The sequence below is a fragment of the Bos mutus genome, chromosome 26 (genome assembly GCF_027580195.1).
Source record: "Bos mutus isolate GX-2022 chromosome 26, NWIPB_WYAK_1.1, whole genome shotgun sequence".
NCBI lineage: Eukaryota > Metazoa > Chordata > Mammalia > Artiodactyla > Bovidae > Bos > Bos mutus.
Window position 1 is genome coordinate 44,134,433 of NC_091642.1, and position 21,085 is coordinate 44,155,517.

The 21,085-nt window shown below is 40.9% G+C and overlaps 1 protein-coding gene across 3 annotated transcripts in view; it reads left to right on the top strand.

The window, feature by feature from the left end:
* The window catches only part of PRKG1 (protein kinase cGMP-dependent 1), a 1,407,171-nt gene that overhangs the window by 1,144,671 nt on the left and 241,415 nt on the right, over nt 1–21,085 (top strand). For all 3 annotated transcript variants that reach the window (XM_005904632.2, XM_005904631.3, XM_070363677.1), the window contains exon 6: nt 11,949–12,026. In XM_005904632.2, the coding sequence (XP_005904694.1) occupies nt 11,949–12,026 (78 nt within the window). The remainder of the gene's footprint in view (nt 1–11,948; nt 12,027–21,085) is intronic.

The window sequence follows — 21,085 nt, forward strand, 5'->3', positions numbered from 1 at the left end:
TGTGAAAAGTAAAGGTGTCAGTCACTCAGTTGTGTCTGACTTTTTGCGATCCCATGGACTGTAGCCTGCCACGCTCCTCTGTCCATGGAATTCTCCAGGCAAGAATACTGGAATGGGTAGCCATTCCCTTCTCCAAGGGACCTTCACAACCCAGGGATCAAACCCAGGTTTCCTGAATTGCATCAAATTCTTTACCATCTGAGCCACCAGGGAAACCCCCCAAAAAGTACATGTTTGACATCAATAGCTATAAGTCTTATCTGAAAAGTGAAAATGAATCATACATTCACCAAGAAATAACTCCCAAGGCCTCAAAGTGCTGTATCCAGTGTTGTACTAAGCCTTCTGCCAAGTGTCAGCATAATGTACAGAATTTTGAAAAGTCTAAGTGGATATTTACATATTAATGTTAAATTCTGAGAATCCACACATCCATATCAATAATAAAATCTATATTCATTTTTTTTCTAGTGGCAAAAAGAAGATTAGCTTTTCCTAATTCACAAGTTTTGGAAATATTTATTCTAAGTTATTAGCTTTGGGGGATATCTAGCTTATATTTAGACATATTGTCAATTACCCTTCTCTATCCATCCTATAATCTATGACTTATAACCCAGCTTTCTCATTCAAAATATAGGAGTTTGGACCAAATCTATCCTTTGTCTAGATTATACGTTGAATGCCTGTTGTGTGTTAGGCATTGTTCTAAGTCAAAGAATGGATATAATGTGAAGTTTTCTTAATCCTCTGAGCAGCAGGTGACAGAGGGAGAGGGTTCCAGCAATTAAGAAAAGTTTCAAATCATGAAGGTTGTGATAGAAGACTTTCTCAGCAGAGGCTCCATTGTGCTGTGGTTTGTAGCTGTGGTTTACATCAAGTAATCACTGAAGTGTCCAGTGGCCTTTTCATAGCAGCAAAGCACAATATCACAACTTTAGAGAACTTTCTAAAATAAAAAGTGTAAAAGAAGGACATACGTAGGATAGAACAGGAATCCTCATTCCTGTAGAGGGCACATTATAAGAGTGGTAAGGAAAGGCCTTATTGAGACCTCGCTGATGAGAATAAGATAATGACCAACACCCTGAGGGGGAATATTCTAGATGGAGTATACTGATGTAGACTTCTGAGGATGGGTCCAATCTGATAAGCACAGAGAGAAAGGACAGAGAGAAAGCACAGAGAGAGAGCCAGCATTTCTGAAACAGAATGAACAAGGGTGAATGGGAGGGGATGAGGATGGAGAGGTAGGGGCCACAATACAGAGAACTTTACAGAGTGTAGTAATTTGCTAAGGATGCTGATTGTAGCAGGGAGCCATTGGAAGTTTTTGACAGGAAAGTGATTTCAGTTGATTTGCTATTTGAAAGGTCATTTTGGTCGTCAAGAGAAGACTAGATGGAATGGTGTGGAATAGGATGGATGGGCAATAGCCAGAGCAGGAAGGCCAGATGGGAGGACTGACAAAACACAGGATGTGAGTTTTGGCCTGGACTGGGGAGTTAACAGGGGAGATAGTGCAAGACAGCTGGTCTCAGCACAGCTGCTGGAGGTGGAGGCCTTTTGTGGGATTTGACCATGTGTCGTGCTAGGAAGATGGAGATTAAGGTTCATTCATCCAATTAGGTTTTTTGTTTTGTTTTTTTTTTTTGCTGGGGTTTAATTGCTTTACATTGTTGTGTTAGTTTCTGCTATACAACAGCATGAATCAGCTATATGTATATTTAGATCCCTCCCTTCCTCCACCCTCCCTCCATCGCACCCATCTAGATTACCACAGACACCGAGATGAGCTTGCTGTGCTATATACCAGGTTCCCACTATCTATTTACACGTGGTAGTATATTCATGTCAAACCTAATTTCCCAGTTCATCCCACCCTCCCCATACTCCCATGCCCACATGGCCCTTTTCTATATCTGCATCTCTATTCCTGCCCTGCAAATAGGTTCATCTGTCTTGCTTTTCTAGATTCCACATATCTGTGCTAGTATACAATATTTGTCTTTATCTTCCTGACTTACTTGACTCTGTATGACAGAGTCTAAGTCCATCCACATCTCTACAAATGACCCAATCTCATTCTTTTTGAGTCCTTATTATGTTCCAAGCTCTATGTTAAGCTCTGAAGATATTAGAATGAACAAAACCAACCACAGTCCTTGCCTTCAGTAGAACTTAAAATCTGGTAGAAAACATCACAAAAATATAAGTAGATAAATAACTATAAACTCAGAAAAGGGCAATGAAGGAGACCTGATTTTGTGTATGTGGGTGTGGGTGTGGGTGTAGATGTAGAGGAGAAGGATATGCCAGGTCAGGTAAAGCTAAGGTCTGAAAAAGAATTAGGCAAGAAGCAGTGGGTGCACAGCAATGGCAGGCTTACTCCTGATGGTAGGAAGGGATGTGACACAGTTGACAAAGGGACCTACGAGGGCCAGCAGGGTTAGACGGAGGAGCTGGGGAGAAGGAGAAGAGGCTGAGAAGGATGGCATGGAGCAGACTATAGATGATCTTACAGGCTATGTTAAGGACTTTGGCTTTTATCCTCATAACTATGGAAACCCATAAAAGAATCTGCCTAATTGCTAGGATTCCTTCCCTTTCTGAAAGATGATGCTGTGAAAGTGCTGCACTCAATATGCCAGCAAATCTGGAAAACTCAGCAGTGGCCACAGGATGGAAAAGGTCAGTTTTCATTCCAATCCCAAAGAAAGGCAATGCCAAAGAATGCTCAAACTACCGCACAATTGCACTCATCTGACACGCTAGTAAAGTAATGCTCAAAATTCTCCAAACCAGGCTTCAGCAATATGTGAACCGTGAACTTTCTGATATGCAAGCTGGTTTTAGAAAAGGCAGAGGAACCAGAGATCAAATTGCCAACATCCGCTGGATCATGGAAAAAGCAAGAGACTTCCAGAAAAACATCTCTTTCTGCTTTATTGACTATGCCAAAGCCTTTGACTGTGTGGGTCACAATAAACTGTGGAAAATTCTGAAAGCGATGGGAATACCAGACCACCTGACCTGCCTCTTGAGAAATCTATATATAGGTCAGGAAGCAACAGTTAGAACTGGACATGGAACAACAGACTGGTTCCAAATAGGAAAAGGAGTACGTCAAGGCTGTATATTGTCACCCTGCTTATTTAACTTATATGCAGAGTACATCATGAGAAACGCTGGACTGGAAGAAACACAAGCTGGAATCAAGATTGCCGGGAGAAATATCAATAACCTCAGATATGCAGATGACACCACCCTTATGGCAGAAAGTGAAGAGGAACTCAAAAGCCTCTTGATGAAAGTGAAAGTGGAGAGTGAAAAAGTTGGCTTCAAGCTCAACATTCAGAAAATGATCATGGCATCCGGTCCCATCACTTCTTGGCAAATAGATGGGGAAACAGTGTCAGACTTTATTTTTTTGGGCTCCAAAATCACTGCAGATGGTGATTGCAGCCATGAAATTAAAAGACACTTACTCCTTGGAAGGAAAGTTATGACCAACCTAGATAGCATATTGAAAAGCAGAGACATTACTTTGTCAACAAAGGTCTGTCTAGTCAAGGCTATGGTTTTTCCTGTGGTCATGTATGGATGTGAGAGTTGGACTGTGAAGAAGGCTGAGTGTCGAAGAGTTGATGCTTTTGAACTGTGGTGTTGGAGAAGGCTTTTGAGAGTCCCTTGGGCTGCAAGGAGATCCAACCAGTCCATTCTGAAGGAGATCAGCCCTGGGATTTCTTTGGAAGGAATGATGCTAAAGCTGGAAACTTCAGTACTTTGGCCGCCTCATGCGAAGAGTTGACTCATTGGAAAAGACTCTGATGCTGGGGGGGATTGGGGGCAGGGGGAGAAGGGGAGGACAGAGGATGAGATGCCTGGATGGCATCACTGACTCTATGGATGTGAGTCTGGGTGAACTCCGGGAGTTGGTGATGGACAGGGAGGCCTGGCATGCTGTGATTCATGGGGTCGCAAAGAGTCAGACACAACTGAGCGACTGAACTGAACTGAACTGAACTTCCCTTTCTAAATTCTGTATATTTTTTTGATTTAATTTGAAATAAGAAAATGGCAAAGTGACCTTCATAAAACAGTGAAATTGCTGGCATTTGATGAACATAATTAGAGAGACTCTTGAAGAATCAGCATGCGTGATCATCTTCCCCTCAGGCACAATTGAATGATTCAGGATAACATGGCCATTAGAGTCCTGGTATTATGACACCATTGATGTCATCTTTCCCAAACTTGGACTGCCTTTGGCCACTGTCCCAGAGGCTCTTTTCTGGACCTTTGAATTTTATGAGCTTATGCAGCATAGAAATATGAGCAGTGCATGCCTATGCAGGTAAACTAGAAGAATTGATACAGCAGTTGTGGGTTTGGAGTTATAAAACCATATGAAAGTGATTCGATAATATCCATGAGTTAAATAAAAACATTATGGATATCCCTGCCAAACTTTCTGCTCTCTGGGATAAAAGAATTAGAATTATGAAAGAGCCAGCTGTCTGGAACATGAGGGAAGCCCACTGTGATCTTGGCATGCCCTAGAGCCTCATGAGAAGCTAACATGGGTCACACAGAGCTGTGAGGAGAGGAGAGCTGGCACCATGATTTAACCCCTGGAATCAGCCACTTCAGACATCACTAACTTTGGACTATGCTGTTTTGTGACTCAGTACCTTCTCACTTACCAGTCGTGGTTGAATTTCTATCACTTTCTACTAGGAGGTTGTGAAGGATGTATTTGTGTATCAATAGATCAATGTGTATCAATTTGTGACTTAGATGCCTCTCTTCTTTGCAACATAATAGGGCCTGGTTATTGCCCACACCAAACTGCCTGGCAACAGACAGGGAGATGGATGGGGTCAGGGCATGGCCTAACCTTCCCTCCATCTCCTCTACAGGTTTTCATGAAATGTGAAAAGAAAAGGTCCCCCTCCACTTCTTGTCAGGGGTGTGACCTTGAAACAGTTACTTAGGCTATATTTTCTTTAGCTTTGCTAAAACGATAGGAGTTTTAACCATAACCCCTTCTACAGTTATTGTGAAGTGTCCATGAGATGAGCCATGGCTCCAAAGATAAGGAGGAAGTCACGTTTTGCCATAGCTCTTGATTGGCTCTCAACTCCAGCTTCAACCAGAGCCAGAGCTTCTGGGAGAAGGTGGGGGTCAAGTACTGGGGCACATTCCCAGAAATCTGTTAGGATCGTCTATGGATGTGTGCTGAGTTGTGTCCAACTCTGAGCAACCCTGTAGACTGTAGCTCATCAGGCTTCTCAGTCCATGGAATTATCCTGGCAAGAATACTGGAGTATTCTGGGTTGTCATTTCCTCTTCCAAGGATCTTCCTGACCCAGAGATAGAACCTGAGTCTCCTGTGGCTCCATTTTCAGGCAGATTCTTTACCACTAGCGCCACCTGGGAGACTGAGGATCATCTATTGTGCTGTGCTTAGTTACTCAGCCAGGTCTGACTTTGCAACCCCATGGACTGTAGCCCACCAGGCTCTCTCCATGGAATTCTCCAGCAAGAATACTGGAGTGGATAGCCATTCCCTTCTCCAGGGGATCTTCCCAACCCAGGGATCAAACCCAGGTCTCCCTCAGTTCAGTTCAGTCGGTCACCATACTGTCACTCGGGGCAGGTGCCTCCCTGTCCTTCACCACAGCTCAGTGGATCTTTGAAGTGGATTCTGTGGACTCTGAATCTATTGTTACAACCTACCATCCCAGCTTTACTAGCCCCTTCTCTTCATTCCATCTACATCTCAGCCCTGACCCTTCAGAGTCTGTTTGGGTTTTTCCATGAATTAAATACCCTCTTGGGTGTCTCCACAATCCCTTCTTTCCATTTTTCCACTTCCAGAGTTTTATTTCATTTAAATGGTTTCTTCTCAGCCCTAGTGGGTTAGCTTGATTAATAAGAACCATTTGGAATTGTTATTTAATCTCACCAGATATTCATTTAAGAACAAGTATGCAACTCAGAGGTGACATAAGGACATGATCACTAGGAGGCTCTGAGACTTTTTACCTAGAAGTAGTGGTAAGATGCGGAGAAGGCAGTGGCACCCCACTCCAGTGCTCTTGCCTGGAAAATCCCATGGACGGAGGAGCCTGGTAGGCTGCAGTCCATGAGGTCGCTAGGTGTCAGATACGACCGAACGACTTCACTTTCACTTTTCACTTTTCACTTTCATGCATTGGAGAAGGAAATGGCAACCCACTCCAGTGCTCTTGCCTGGAGAATCCCAGGGACGGGGGAGCCTGGTGGGCTGCCGTCTATGGGGTCGCACAGAGTTGGACACAACTGAAGCACCTTAGCCTAGCCTAGCCTAGTGGTGATGAGAAACTCACCTTTTCTGCGCCTGACCCAGCTGTGATGACTGGAGCAGTGGCAGTCATCCTGGAACCATAAGGACCCCTCCAGTGAGGACAAGTCAAATGAAACAGAGAAAGAACCTGGTCTTTCACAGTACTTTTTGAGCCAACAAATTGACCAGCCTTGGAACTGCTCAATTTTCAGACTTCTTGTTATATGATGGACTAAGTATTCTTATAATGTAAACTGTTCATTTGACAAATATTTAGTGAACACCTTGGCATTCTTCTAGTGGCAAGGGACACAACAGGGAGCAACATAAAAATCCCTCATAGAGTTCCTTCCTCCTGGTGGAGGAAAACATTGATAAATGGCTGAATGACATGTTAAACATGGACCTGAAACTTGTCATTCTTCCTGGCGTTCTCACTGCCTAGAAGCTGATCTGAATAGAAGGGCTCCATTGACTCCATTGTCTCACGACTTCCAGCTGAGTTCAGCCAAGGAGAGCTTCATCAGGAGACTAGAAGTTAGAGAAGAGAGAAGTCAGGGTATTTATCCCTCAGTTCTCCCCAAACCAAGCAGGGGTTTGGCAGTGGATGTTCCTTATCAGACCCACTCCAGTATTCTTGCCTGGAGAATCCCAGGGATGGGCGAGCCTGGTGGTCTGCCGTCTATGGGGTCGCACAGAGTCGGACATGACTGAAGCGACTTAGCAGCAGCAGCAGTTCCTTATCAGAAGCTACAGCTCCTGCTCCTGTTGAGCTTATCTGTCCCATGGCTTCAGCTCTCAGCAGGATCCAGTAATCCTGCTCCCTGGCCATTTACCACCAGCCCTCTTTGATCCCCTAATCCATTCCTCTCTCCCAACATTCATCCTTCTTTGATCACCTCCCTCTCCCAAGGGGCAGTTTCTTCTGCCAGAACTCTGACAGATGTAGGTGGTCAGTGCTACATAGAAAATTAAGAAGAGTTACAAGTACAGAGAAGACAAACAGATTTAAAGGGAAGTTTGAGAAAGATCTCATCAAGAAGGCGACATTAGGGCAAAGATATGAAAGAGTCATGAGATACCTGGGATGGAGGGACCTTCCAGGCAGAGAGAAAAGCCTGTGCAAAGGGCCTAAGATGGGCCTACCCCTGGGTGTTCAAGGAACATCAAGGAAGGTGGTGTGAACAGAACAGACATAACGAGAGGGGGAGGTGGGAGGTGAGGTTAGTGAAGCAATAAAAGAAAAAAGCAAACAAACAGGAACTATTAGTGCATTGTAGTTTCTGTAGGACACTGTACATGTGTAGAAGGGCCCTACAGGGGTGTGAACAGAGGGGCATGCACAGATTGTTGATGGGATTACTTGGCTGCTATGTGGGGAAGGGACTGAAGGGGCCTGGCCAGAGCAGAGATCCCAGCTAGGAGATGACTGCATGGGTTGGGTAAGAAAAGATGGCAGTCATAGTCACAGATATGAGGCATGATTGAATTCTGGGCATTTTTGGAAGGTAAATCAGCCAAGTCTGTTGACAGAGCAATCGTGGCCTGTGAGATAGAAGAGTTAAAGATGACTCCAAGGTGTTTGGCCCAAGCACCCAGAAAGACTGAAGTTGGCATTGGGTTTGGGAGAAGCAGGACTAGAAAAAGGATGCCAGGAACTCAGTTCAGTACACTTGAAGTTTGAGGTGTGTGCCAGACTGTGTTTTGGCAGCTCCTGATGGACCGTATCTACTGGGGATCACACCTTTGTGCGGTCCCTTCCCCTTGTGCCTGGATCGGCCTGGGACCTGCTTGAACTCATTGAAGGCAGCATATATGATAGGGGACTGGGGCCTTGGGAAAGCTTGACATCTTCTGCTTTGCATCACAGGAAGCGGGCTGCCATGTAAGAAGTTGGCCCACTCCCAGGGGCCAACTACCATGCTATGGAGAAGACTGGGCAGCCACGTAGAGAGGCTCATGTGGGGGAAAACAGAGGCTGACAGTCCTAACTGTGCCTCCAGCCAGCAACTGGCATTAAATGCTCATAAGCAGGAGGCATTACACCTTGCCGGTAGCCCCGCCGACACCATGGGAGACCAGAGAATAATCTTACTAACATTTAGTAAATAATAAATTGCTTTTTGGGTCTACAAAACAAGATTTGAAGCATTCGTTCTCAACTGCAGCTGCTGCTGCTAAGTCGCTTCAGTTGTGTCCGACTCTGTGCGACCCCAGAGACAGCAGCCCACCAGGCTCCCCCGTCCCTGGGATTCTCCAGGCAAGAACACTGGAGTGGGTTGCCATTTCCTTCTCCCATGCATGAAAGTGAAAAGTGAAAGTGAAGTCGCTCAGCCGTGTCTGACTCCTAGCGACCCCATGGACTGCAGCCTACCAGGCTCCTCTGTCCATGGGATTTTCCAGGCAAGAGCACTGGAGTGGGGTGCCATTACAACTGTGGACTATGGACTAAATATCACTAAACTATGGACTAAACAATGTGCTCAATTTCTCAGTTGTGTTCAACTCTCTGAGACCTCATGGACTATCGCACGCCAGGCTCCTCTGTCCATGGGATTTTCCAGGCAAGAATCTGGAGTGGGTTGCCATTTCCTTCTCCAGAGGAAATATTATTAGTATCACTAATAAGCTCTAGGCTAGAATGTAGCTTAGGAATGAGAGATAAATAGGCTTCCCAACTGGAACTCTGTTTGAGCAGACTTACTTGTCCTGTCACAGAAGCCCAGACAGGGGCAAGCTCACTGTGCAGTGGAGAAGATTCTTGCCCTGGAGAAGCGGCAAAGAGTGCCAGCCCCCTGTGGGGCACCCACCCACCTGAAAGTGATGAGAGGCTGAGATGAACATACAGATTATTTCCAAATTTATCAGTCAGATAAATGACCCCATGTCCTCTGGTACAGAGTGAGGAAAAGGGCAGAAAGCGGTCCTGAGTTCTACTAATTGAGCTGTATTCAAAAGAAAGAAACATTATGGGTATGGAAGGTGTCCCACCCGTACCCCTGCCCTATTGCTATAGATCGTAACCCTTCCCTTGTCAGTTTTTTCTACTACCTGTGCTATACAGGTAGTGGCTACTAGCCACGTGTGAGTCAGTTCAGTTCAGTTCAGTCGCTCAGTGGTGTCTGACTCTTTGCGACCCCATGAATCGCAGCACGCCAGGCCTCCCTGACCATCACCAACTCCCAGAGTTCACTCAGACTCACGTCCATTGAGTCAGTGATGCCATCCAGCCATCTCTTCCTCTGTCGTCCCCTTCTCCTCCTGCCCCCAATCCCTCCCAGCATCAGAGTCATTTCCAATGAGTCAACTCTTCGCAAGAGGTGGCCAAAGTACTGGAGTTTCAGCTTTAGCATCTTTCCTTCCAAAGAACACCCAGGGCTGATCTCCTTCAGAATGGACTGGTTGGATCTCCTTGCAGTCCAAGGGACTCTCAAGAGTCTTCTCCAACACCACACTTCAAAAGCATCAATTCTTCGTCGCTCAGCTTTCTTCACAGTCCAACTCTCACATCCATACACGACCACAGGAAAAACCATAGCCTTGACTAGACAGACCTTTGTTGGAAAAGTAATGTCTTTGCTTTTCTTTTTTCTTTTTTTTTTTAGATTTTCAAGATAATGTTTTAATGCAATATCTCAGAAAGTCAGAATGCAAAAACATAATAATAATGAACAAAATATCAACATTTTACATAAAAAGATCTGAGGAAAAAAGACATGAATGAGTAATAGCTGTAGGCTTTTCCCTCACCTCTGCTTTTCAACATGCATGTCTCTGCTTTTCAACATGCTATTTAGTTTGGTCATAACTTTTCTTCCATGAAGTAAGTGTCTTTTAATTTCATGGCTGCAGTCACCATCTGCAGTGATTTTGGAGCCCCCAAAAATGAAGTCTGACACTGTTTCCACTGTTTCCCCACCTATATCCCCATGTGTGAGTATCTACATTTAAATTTATGTAAATATGTTAAATTTTAGTTTCTGAGTCACACTGGCAGCATTTCAATCTCTGTCGCCACACGTGGCTACTGGCTACTATAGTGGACCGTGTGCTACACAACATCACCATATCAAGGCAGGCTCTCCGATGGAACTGACATGTGGTTTTTGTCTTATCATCTTTGTATCGTCAGTGACGATTACCAGGCCTGACTCCAAGTCATTCAGAAATGTTTCTTGAATGAATACATGAAAATAGACTATTGTGATTTTGTTTTTCATATCCACTCATTGCAAAGAGATTTCCTCTGTTGCTTTCTAAGCAACAAGATTTACAAATGGAACACAGATATTTTGTTAAATAAAATAAGTCAGTTGAAGAATACGTATTATATGATCTTATTTTTATTTAGAAATAAATATTTATATGCACTTTGATATATGTTTAAAAGCATAGGAAAAAGTCTTGAAAGATACCAGACTGTGTATACCGTCTAATGGTGGAGATTGGGGAAAAGAAATAAGGAGGAATTTTTTTTACTTAGAGAACTTGTTATTAGGGAAATACATGAGTTAAAAAACAATTAACAGGTGGTACGTTAATTTTCTTGATGTACAATGAAAACCATGGCTATTCTTAATAGCTAGTATTCATGAAAGGTAATTTTAAGGGTGAATAAAATATTAAGAAACAGTGTTGAAGTACCAGGACAAATCACAGCCATCGGCCTGGTGTGCATTACATGCAAACTGTGAAATCTGTTTCCTAAGGAGTACACAAAGTAACATTTTGTTTCCCCAAATATGCCTCCCTTGCTAAGCTTCAGAGAAAGGCAGGGCCAGATGGTGCAGTTTGCAGTTTTCTGTTATACCTCCTGACCCAGCAATACACTTTCTCCCACCTCTGCTTATAGTAATTACTTTTGTTTATTGCAGGACCAGTCTTCACTCAGGGACTCAACCTAGTAACTGTGTGCGAATCAGAATTCTGGCACACTGACTGTGATAATCCTCTTGCAGTCTTACTTTGCTCCTAGTTTGGTGGTTTACAAGCTCACAGATGCTGGACCAGGATTCAGTACATAAAATAAACACATTCTGTTTGACATGGCCAAATCTAAAATGCTGAAGCTGGACATTAAAGCCTGAAGCAGTGCCTTAAAAAGTGACGAGTGCCATATAACCCCCACCAAAAATCAACCTCGTTTCAAAACGAAGGTCTTTAAAAATGCTAGATACCATAGGGCTTTCTCAGAAGGGAAAAAAGAAAAAAAGGCTATCATCACAAAAATACTAAAGCCAAATGGAAATGACAGATAAAATAATACAAAAAGACATGTTTAATGATCAGTTCTGCTGTTTTATTTCATGCTCAGATGATGGGAAACAGAAATATTTTCATCAAACTATTAAAATGAATGAATTTGAAGATATAATCACCCAGAAAAATGGCACTAAAGAAATAGTTTTTAAGATGAGCAGGATAGAAATGATTTCTTTGTAATCATTGTATTCATTGACTATTAATCATTCTTAAATAATGATGGATTCTAGCCTTGGGTAAAACTCCATAAGGATGAATTCTTCCCTTAGGAGCTAATAGTATTCGAAGAAGTTGAGCTGTTAAGTAAATTACTTCTTTCTTAATTTATTTTTCTGTTACTGTTTCTGTTTTTTAGACCCACTATGAAAATGGGGAATATATCATCAGGCAAGGTGCAAGAGGGGACACCTTCTTTATCATCAGTAAAGGAAAGGTAAGCTTTGGTGGCTATAGTATAATAATCATGATGCTAGAAGTCACTGATATGTCTATATAAATCAAAATCCTGGATTTTTTTCCATATTATATTTCTGTGTGTGTGTGTGTGTATGTGTGTGTTAGTCTTTCAGTTGTATCTGACTCTTTCCAACTCCATGAACTAGAGCCCACCAGGCTCCTTGGTCCATGGAATTCTCCAGGTAACAGTAATAGAATGGGTTGCCATTTCCTTCTCCAGGAAATCTTCCCTACTCAGGGAAGGAACCCGGGTCTCATGCATTACAGGCAGATTCTTTACTGTCTGAGCCACCAGTAAAGCCCTTATATTTCGAATTCTTTGCTATCTTGAAATGATACGCTTATCCTGAAGATAAGTTTCTGACAGACTTTTGTGACTACTGTCTTAATGCAGATTCCAGCACTGCCTCAAAGAGGTTGTTTGAAAGAAGTTTCAGCTGAAGACAAGTGGTGCTATCTTTTGAGTTTTGTAATATGTATGTATAGAAATAGCATGAAAATCACACCACAGGAACTCACTCCCTTGGTTATATTTCAGAGTACTGTAGGGGTTCTGGAAGAGAAGTAGTGAGAATATACTGGAATTTTTTGACACATCCAAGATCTTTTTAAAACCAGGCATACCTTTTTTTCCCTAACCTTGTTTTTCAGGTCATGCAACTTAGCTTCCATGATTATTAATTACATAATAATATATGCTTGATTAGTATGTTAATTATGTGCATTCTAATATTACTACATTAAAATCATTATATTAAGTTTTAAGAAGTAGAAGGTGAACACACATAAGTCCCAATGGGAAGGAATAGAGAATGAGAAGAGTAATGAGAGTAGGTTCAGGAGCAGGTAAATAAGTTGTAGAATTGAAAATTTCTAAACCTGTATGTTTTGTTTTAGTCAACTTGCTTTGATATACATTTAAAAATTTATAAAGGATAACATGGCAAAGATATTTTCCTTGTTACCACCAAACTGGCTTTTCCTTAGAAAATGTTATGAAACAGACATAGATGCAAACACAGGCCATACAACTACAAATGGATTTCCCTTTCTTCAAGTTCATTTCCAACTGTTCAAGTTGATCTACAAGACTTTCTAGAACTAACACCCTCAAAAAGGTGTCATTTTCATTATAGAGGACTGGAATGCAACAGTCAAGAGATACCTGGAGTAACAGGCAAATTTGGCCTTGGAGTACAAAATGAAGCGGGTCAAAGGCTAACAGAGTTTTGCCAAGAGAACACACTGGTCAAAGCAAACACCCTCTTCCAACAACACAAGAGAAGACTCTACACATGGACATCAACAGATGGCCAACACCGAAATCAGATTGATTTTATCCTTTGCAGCCAAAGATGGAGAAGTTCTATACAGTCAGCAAAAACAAGACCAGGAGCTGTGACACAGCTCATGAATTCCTGATTTCCAAATTCAGTCTTAAAGAAAATAGGGAAAACTACTAGACCATTCAGGTATGACCTAAATCAAATCCCTTATAATTATACAGTGGAAGTGACAGATTCAAGGGATTAGATCTGATAGACAGAGTGCCTGAAGAACTATGGATGGAGGTTCATGACATCATTGTACAAGAGGCAGTGATCAAGACCATCCCCAAGAAAAAGAAAGGCAAAATGGTTGTCTGAGGAGGCCTTACAAATAGCTGAGAAGAGAAGAGCACCAAAAGGCAAAGGAGAAAAGGAAAGATATATCCATCTGAATGCAGAGTTCCAAAGAATAGCAAGAAGAGATAAGAAAGCCTCAGTGCAAAGAAATAGAGGAAAATAATAGAATGGGAATAGAAAGAGATCTCTTCAAGAAAATTAGAGACACCAAGGGAATATTTCATGCAAAGATGGGCACAACAAAGGACAGAAACAGTATGGAACTAACAGAAGCAAAGAAGATATTAAGAGGTGGCAAGAATACAAGAAGAACTATACAAAAAAGATCTTCATGACCCAGTTAACCATGATGCTGTGATCACTCACTTGGAGCCAGACATCCTGGAATGTGAAGTCAAGTGGGCCTTAGGAAGCATCAGTATGAACAAAGCTAGTGGAGGTGATAGAATTCCAGTTGAGCTATTTCAAATCCTAAAAGATGATCCTGTTACAGTGCTGCACTCAATATGCCAGCAAATTTGGAAAACTCAGTAATGGCCACAGGACTGGAAAAGGTCAGTTTTCATTCCAATCCCAAAGAAAGGCAATGCCAAGGAATGCTCAAACTACTACACAGTTGCACTCATCTCACATGCTAGCAAAGTAATGCTCAAAATTTTCCAAGCCAGACTTCAATAGTACATGAACTGTGAACTTCCTGATGTTCAAGCTGGATTTAGAAAAGGCAGTGGAACCAGAGATCAAATTGCCAACATCCACTGGATCATGGAAAAAGCAAAAGAGTTCCAGAAAAACATCTACTTCTGCTTTATTGCCTATGACAAAGCCTTTGACTGTGTGGATCACAAAAAGCTGTGGAAAATTCTTAAAGACATGGGAATACCAGACCGCCTGATCTGCCTTTTGAGAAATCTGTCTGGAGGTCAAGAAGCAATAGTTAGAACTGGACATGGAACAACAGACTGGTTCCAAATCGGGAAAGGAGTTCATAAAAGCTGTATATTGTCACCCTGCTTGTTTAACTTATAATGCTGGACTGGATGAAACACAAGTTGGAATCGAGATTGCCCGGAGAAATATCAATAACCTCAGATATGCAGATGATACCACCCTTACGGCAGAAAGCAAAGAAGAACTAAAGTGCCTCTTGATGAAAGTGAAAGAGGAGAGTGGAAAAAGTTGTCTTAAAGCTCAGCATTCAGAAAACTTAAAGTCATGGCATCTGGTCCCATCACTTCATGGCTAATAAATGGGGAAACAAATGGAAACGGTGAGAGACTTTGTTTTCTTGGGCTCCAAAATAACTGCAGGTGGTGATTGCAGCCATGAAATTAAAAACGCTTAGTCCTAGGAAGAAAAGCTATGACCAATCTAGACAGCATATTAAAAAGCAGAGACATTTCTTTGCCACCAAAGGTTCATCTAGTCAAAGCTATGGTTTTTCCAGTAGTCATGTACAGATGTGAGAGTTGAATTATAAAGAAAGCTGAGCACCAAAGAATCGATGCTTTTGAACTGTGGTGTTGGAGAAGACACTTGAGAGTCCCTTGGACTGCAAGGAGGTCCAACCAGTCAATCCTAAAGGAAACCAGTCCTGAATATTCATTGGAAGGACTGATGCTGAAAATGAAGTTCCAATACTCTGGCCACCTGATGCGAAGAACTGACTCATTGGAAAAGACCCTGATGCTGGGAAAGATTGAAGGCAGGAGAAGAGGACGACAGAGGGTGAGATGGTTGGATGGCATCACCAACTGGATGGACATGAGTTTGAGCAAGCTCCAGGAGTTGGTGATGGACAGGGAAGCCTGCCATGCTGCACTCCATGGGGTCACAAAGAGTTGGACACGACTGAGCGACTGAACTGTAATGAACTGAAGTTCCTTTATTTAAGTATAAAGCCATTTTTATTTTTTCATAAAGCACATTTGCACAAAGAGAAATAATCATAAATTAATTTTTGAAATGTATTTTTTCCTACCATTAAACCTATACAAACTGTTTTCTGAAATGAGTCAGGATGCTGTGGTGAAGTCTGAGTCCCTGACGATGCCTCAGGAAGAAGCTGAGTTCTCAGTTCTCTGTACTTTCAATCCATCCATTCCAGTTGCATGAAAACATGTCTTGTACCCCATCAGACTATAAAGCACCCAAGGATTCACAGTTGAACATGAAAAATATCTCTGATAAAACTTTATGCATGTGTCCTTGCAGTTGGGTTACATCAAAAAATCTCTCCATAAATGAGTTGAACAAAAATTGAGTAAGAGTTGTAGACAGAACTTCAGAGTTTGAATAATGATTGAGATGCATTTTGATTTTGTTTTTATTATATTCAATATACCTTGTATGCTTCCATTAGAAAAAATATATCAAAGATTTTTATTTATTAAATGTCATTTAAAACCACATGGCTTTGCTTTGAATTAACAAGTGCGTAAGCATGTTGATTAAACAGTATTGGTTTAACACAATGCTTATTGTTGTTCAATACTGACAGTATTCTCTTATAGAAATTTTGTGTGTCTATGTATATATTTGTGTGTCAGGGTGAAACATGAGAAGCATTTCATTTTAGATCAAGAGCAAAATAAAGATGCATATTATCCCCATTTCTGTTCAGTGTGGAGTTAAACATCCCAACCACTGAAGTAAGTCAAGAAAAAGATATAACATTTGGGAATCAAGAAGTAAGGCAGTAATTAGTTACAGATGGTATGATTTTAGTTTCTTTTGTTTTTTTATGTAGACAGATAAATTATTAAAATTAATATAAGCTTAGCTAGATCAACATTGTTCAGCAGTTTTTCCTTTGCTATTTCATATCTTCAAAACCTAACACAGTAGTCATTAGCTCCACTCTCTATCTAAATTAAAATTAACTAACTTAAAATATTCCGCTTCTTAGTAGTAGCAGTAGCCACATTGCAATTGCTGAATGCTGCTATTGTTTACAACTAGACACCTTACTATAAATTTTGAAGAAGCTGAATCATTTGGTAATATCTATCATTTTAATACTCAAAAGACAAAAGTCATGTCAGTTGATGTAATGAAAACATCTGACATATGTAACATTATGCACAATAAAAACTCTCAGAAAATTCGGAATATCAGAGATCTTCCTCAAATTACTAATTGATATATACAAAGTACTTACAGCTAACGTCACACTTAATACTGAAAGCAATGAGTGGAAAAAGAGCAGCCTTTTTCAGGAAATGATATTTCAATGATTGGTTACCCATAGGTGGAAAAAGTCTTGATCTAAAGTTCATAGCTGTGATTAATACTATATTTAAAAATAAAATGCACAACTGTAAAACTTCTAGAAGAAAATTTTTATGGCTTGGCTAGGTCAAAATTTCCTAGCCATGATACCAAAAGCAGAGTCCATAAAACAAACAAAGAAAAGATAAATTTGGCATTATCAAAATTACAAACATCTTTTGAGAAAGACACTTTTATTATGAGAATGAAGAGGTAAATTAAAAACTGAAAATGTTGGCAAATCACAGTGGCAAAGTGCCTATATTGAGCCTATGTAAAGAACATCCAAAGTCATTTTAAAAAACCAAACTATCAAGTTTTTGAAAATGGACAAGGTCCTTAACTAGGCATTTGAATGAAGATGGTCAACACTGAAATCAGATTGATTATGTTCTTTGCAGCCAAAGAGGGAGAAGCTCTATACAGTCAGCAAAAACAAGACCAGGAGCTGACTGTGGCTCAGACCATGAACTCCTTATTGCCAAATTCAGACTTAAATTGAAGAAAGTAGGGAAAACCACTAGACCATTCAGGTATGACCTAAATCAAATCCCTTATGATTATACAGTAGAAGTGAGAAATAGATTTAAGGGCATAGATCTGATAGAGTGCCTGATGAACTATGCAATGAGGTTCATGACATTGTACAGGAGACAGGGATCAAGACCATTCCCATGGAAAAGAAATGCAAAAAAGCAAAATGGCTGTCTGGGGAGGCCTTACAAATAGCTGTGAAAAAAAGAGAAGCGAAAAGCAAAGCAGAAAAGGAAAAAATATAAGCATCTGAATGCAGAGTTCCAAAGAATAGCAAGAAGAGATAAGAAAGCCTTCTTCAGAGATCAATGCAAAGAAATACAGGAAAACAACAGAATAGGAGAGACTACAGATCTCTTCAAGAAAATTAGAGATACCAGGGGAACATTTCATGCAAAGATGGGCACAATAAAGGATAGAAATGGTATACACCTAACAGAAGCAGAAGATATTAAGAAGAGATGGCAAGAATACACAGAAGAACTGTACAAAAAAGATCTTCATGACCCAGATAATCATGATGGTCTGATCACTGACCTAGAGCCAGACATCCTGGAATGTGAAGTCAAGTGGGCCTTAGAAAGCATCACTACGAACAAAGCTAGTGGAGGTGATGGAATTCCAGTTGAGCTATTCCAAATCCTAAATGATGATGCTGTGAAAGTGCTACACTCAATATGCCAGCAAATTTGGAAAACTCAGCAGTGGCCACAGGACTGGAAAAGGGCAGTTTTCATTCCAATCCCAAAGAAAGGCAATGCCAAAGAATGCTCAAACTACCGCACAAATGCACTCATCTCACACGCTAATAAAGTAACGCTCAACATTCTCCAAGCCAGGCTTCAGCAATATGTGAACCGTGAACTTCCTGATGTGCAAGCTGGTTTTAGAAAAGGCAGAGGAACCAGAGATCAAATTGCCAACATCCGCTGGATCATGGAAAAAGCAAGAGACTTCCAGAAAAGCATCTACTTCTGCTTTATTGACTATGCCAAAGCCTTTGACTGTGTGGATCACAATAAACTGTGGAAAATTCTGAAAGAGATGGGAATACCAGAACACCTGATCTGCCTCTTGAGAAATTTGTATGCAGGTCAGGAAGCAACTGTTAGAACTGGACATGGAACAACAGATGGTTCCAAATAGGAAAAGGAGTACGTCAAGGCTGTATATTGTCACCCTGCTTATTTAACTTATATGCAGAGTACATCATGAGAAACACTGGACTGGAATAAACACAAACTGGAATCAAGATTGCCGGGAGAAATCTCAATAACCTCAGATATGCAGATGACACCACCCTTATGGCAGAAAGTGAAGAGGAACTCAAAAGCCTCTTGATGAAAGTGAAAGTGGAGAGTAAAAAAGTTGGCTTAAAGCTCAACATTCAGAAAACAACGATCATGGCATCCGGTCCCATCACTTCATGGCAAATAGATGGGGAAACAGTGGAAACAGTGTCAGACTGTATTTTTCTGGGCTCCAAAATCACTACAGATGGTGACTGCAGACATAAAATTAAAGGATGCTTACTCCTTAGAAGGAAAGTTATGACCAACCTAGATAGCATATTGAAAAGCAGAGACATTACTTTGCCAACAAAGGTCCGTCTAGTCAAGGCTATGGTTTTTCCTGTGGTCATGTATGGATGTGAGAGTTGGACTGTGAAGAAGGCTGAGCGCCGAAGAATTGATGCTTTTGAACTGTGGTGTTGGAGAAGACTCTTGAGAGTCCCTTGGACTGCAAGGAGATCCAACCAGTCCATTCTGAAGGAGATCAGCCCTGGAATTTCTTTGGAAGGAATGATGCTAAAGCTGAAACTCCAGTCCTTTGGCCACCTCATGTGAAGAGTTGACTCATTGGAAAAGACTCTGATGCTGGGAGGGATCGGGGGCAGGAGGAGAAGGGGACGACAGAGGATGAGATGGCTGGATGGCATCACTGACTCAATGGATGTGAGTCTGAGTGAACTCTGGGAGTTGGTGATGGACAGGGAGGCCTGGCGTCCTGCAGTTTGTGGGGCCGCAAAGAGTCGGACACGACTGAGTGACTGAACTGCACTGAAGAATGTAATTAACAGAAAGTATTCAATTTGTTTAAGAAGCAAATTTTATTTAAAGATGCTAGCAAAAGACCAAAATGGCTAAAACATTTGAAAGGACTAAGAATATACTGGGGAGAATTACTTTAATAGATATAAAGACTCATTGTAAGGTTGAAGTAATGAAGCAAATGTAGTCTTAATTCTATTAAGAACTAGGTAAATATGTCAGAATAGGAATAGTGAGCTCAAAAATCCATGGTCTGTGGAAACTTGATTTGGGACAGCACTGGTAACGTAGATTCCAATACATAAAACTGGATCACAGTGTACAGAAAAGTCAATTCCAGACCTCAGTGTAAAAGAGAAAATAGAAAAAAGCAAAAGACAATGTGGAGAATATTTCTATCATATTTGGATAGGGAAGAATTTCTTAAATGAGAATTCTAAAGCATCATCAATAAGGAATAATATAGTTAAATATGATCACATTTAAATTAATAAGTTTGGTGTGAAGCATCATAAAGACAATAAAAAGATAAACCAGAGTCTTATGAATCAATAAAAATGACAATCAGTTCAATATAAAAAAATCAGCAAAAATCATAATCAGATACATCACAAAAAATACTAATGGCCCATAGGATAATAAAAGCAACAAGTGTTGATGACAGCTTAGTACAAAATGAACTTTCATTCACTGATGGTAGAAATGCATTAATAAGTTGTTTTGACTTCTTTGAACCAAGACTAGTTAATACCTAGTGAAAGAGAAGATGCCTGTACTTTATAACCATGTTCTTTATTCGTTAAGTAGTGATCCTAGTGAAACACTTACCCATGGCTACCACGAGACATGCAAAAATATTCATGAGTAATGTTAATAGCGCAAAACTCAAATATAACAACATAAACCTGGAAAAACTCACATATATATAAGAATTAATAAATTATATAATATTCATATAATGGCATACTATACAAACAGGAAATAAACTATATCCACATATATTAACATGGATGAATTGGATAAGTCAAATGGAATGCTGATCAAAAGAAACAATTGAAGCATATGGGTGGCATGATATTTATATTAAGTTTAAAACCAAGTAAACATATGGTATTTATGCATGGAATGAGGTGCATGTGAGTACATGCACAGACGTTCATTAAATTAGAAGTACCAGAAAGAGAATCATGAACATAAGTTTCACCAGAGATGTTTTGTGGGAGGGGGTAGGCATATAGTGAATGGGATTCTAATTCATTACTGTGTTGCAAAGAAGATTCAGTTGTCAGTCAGACTCGTGGGAGTCATAGATCTTACCCAACTGAATTTAACTAATGACTCAAGGGATGCAGGCAAACCAAGCTCAGAAGAAGTTTCTTTCCTTGTATATGCCCTAGATGATCAGATATACCTCTTAAAAGTGTTTTGTTTTTGTTTGTTTGTTTTTTACATTAGGGAATACTTTTTTGGTATAATAGGACCAGTTTTTGAGCAATATGTGCTGAACATTGCTTGAAAAGGGAGTTGCTTTGATTTGGGGACTCCTCATTTTTATA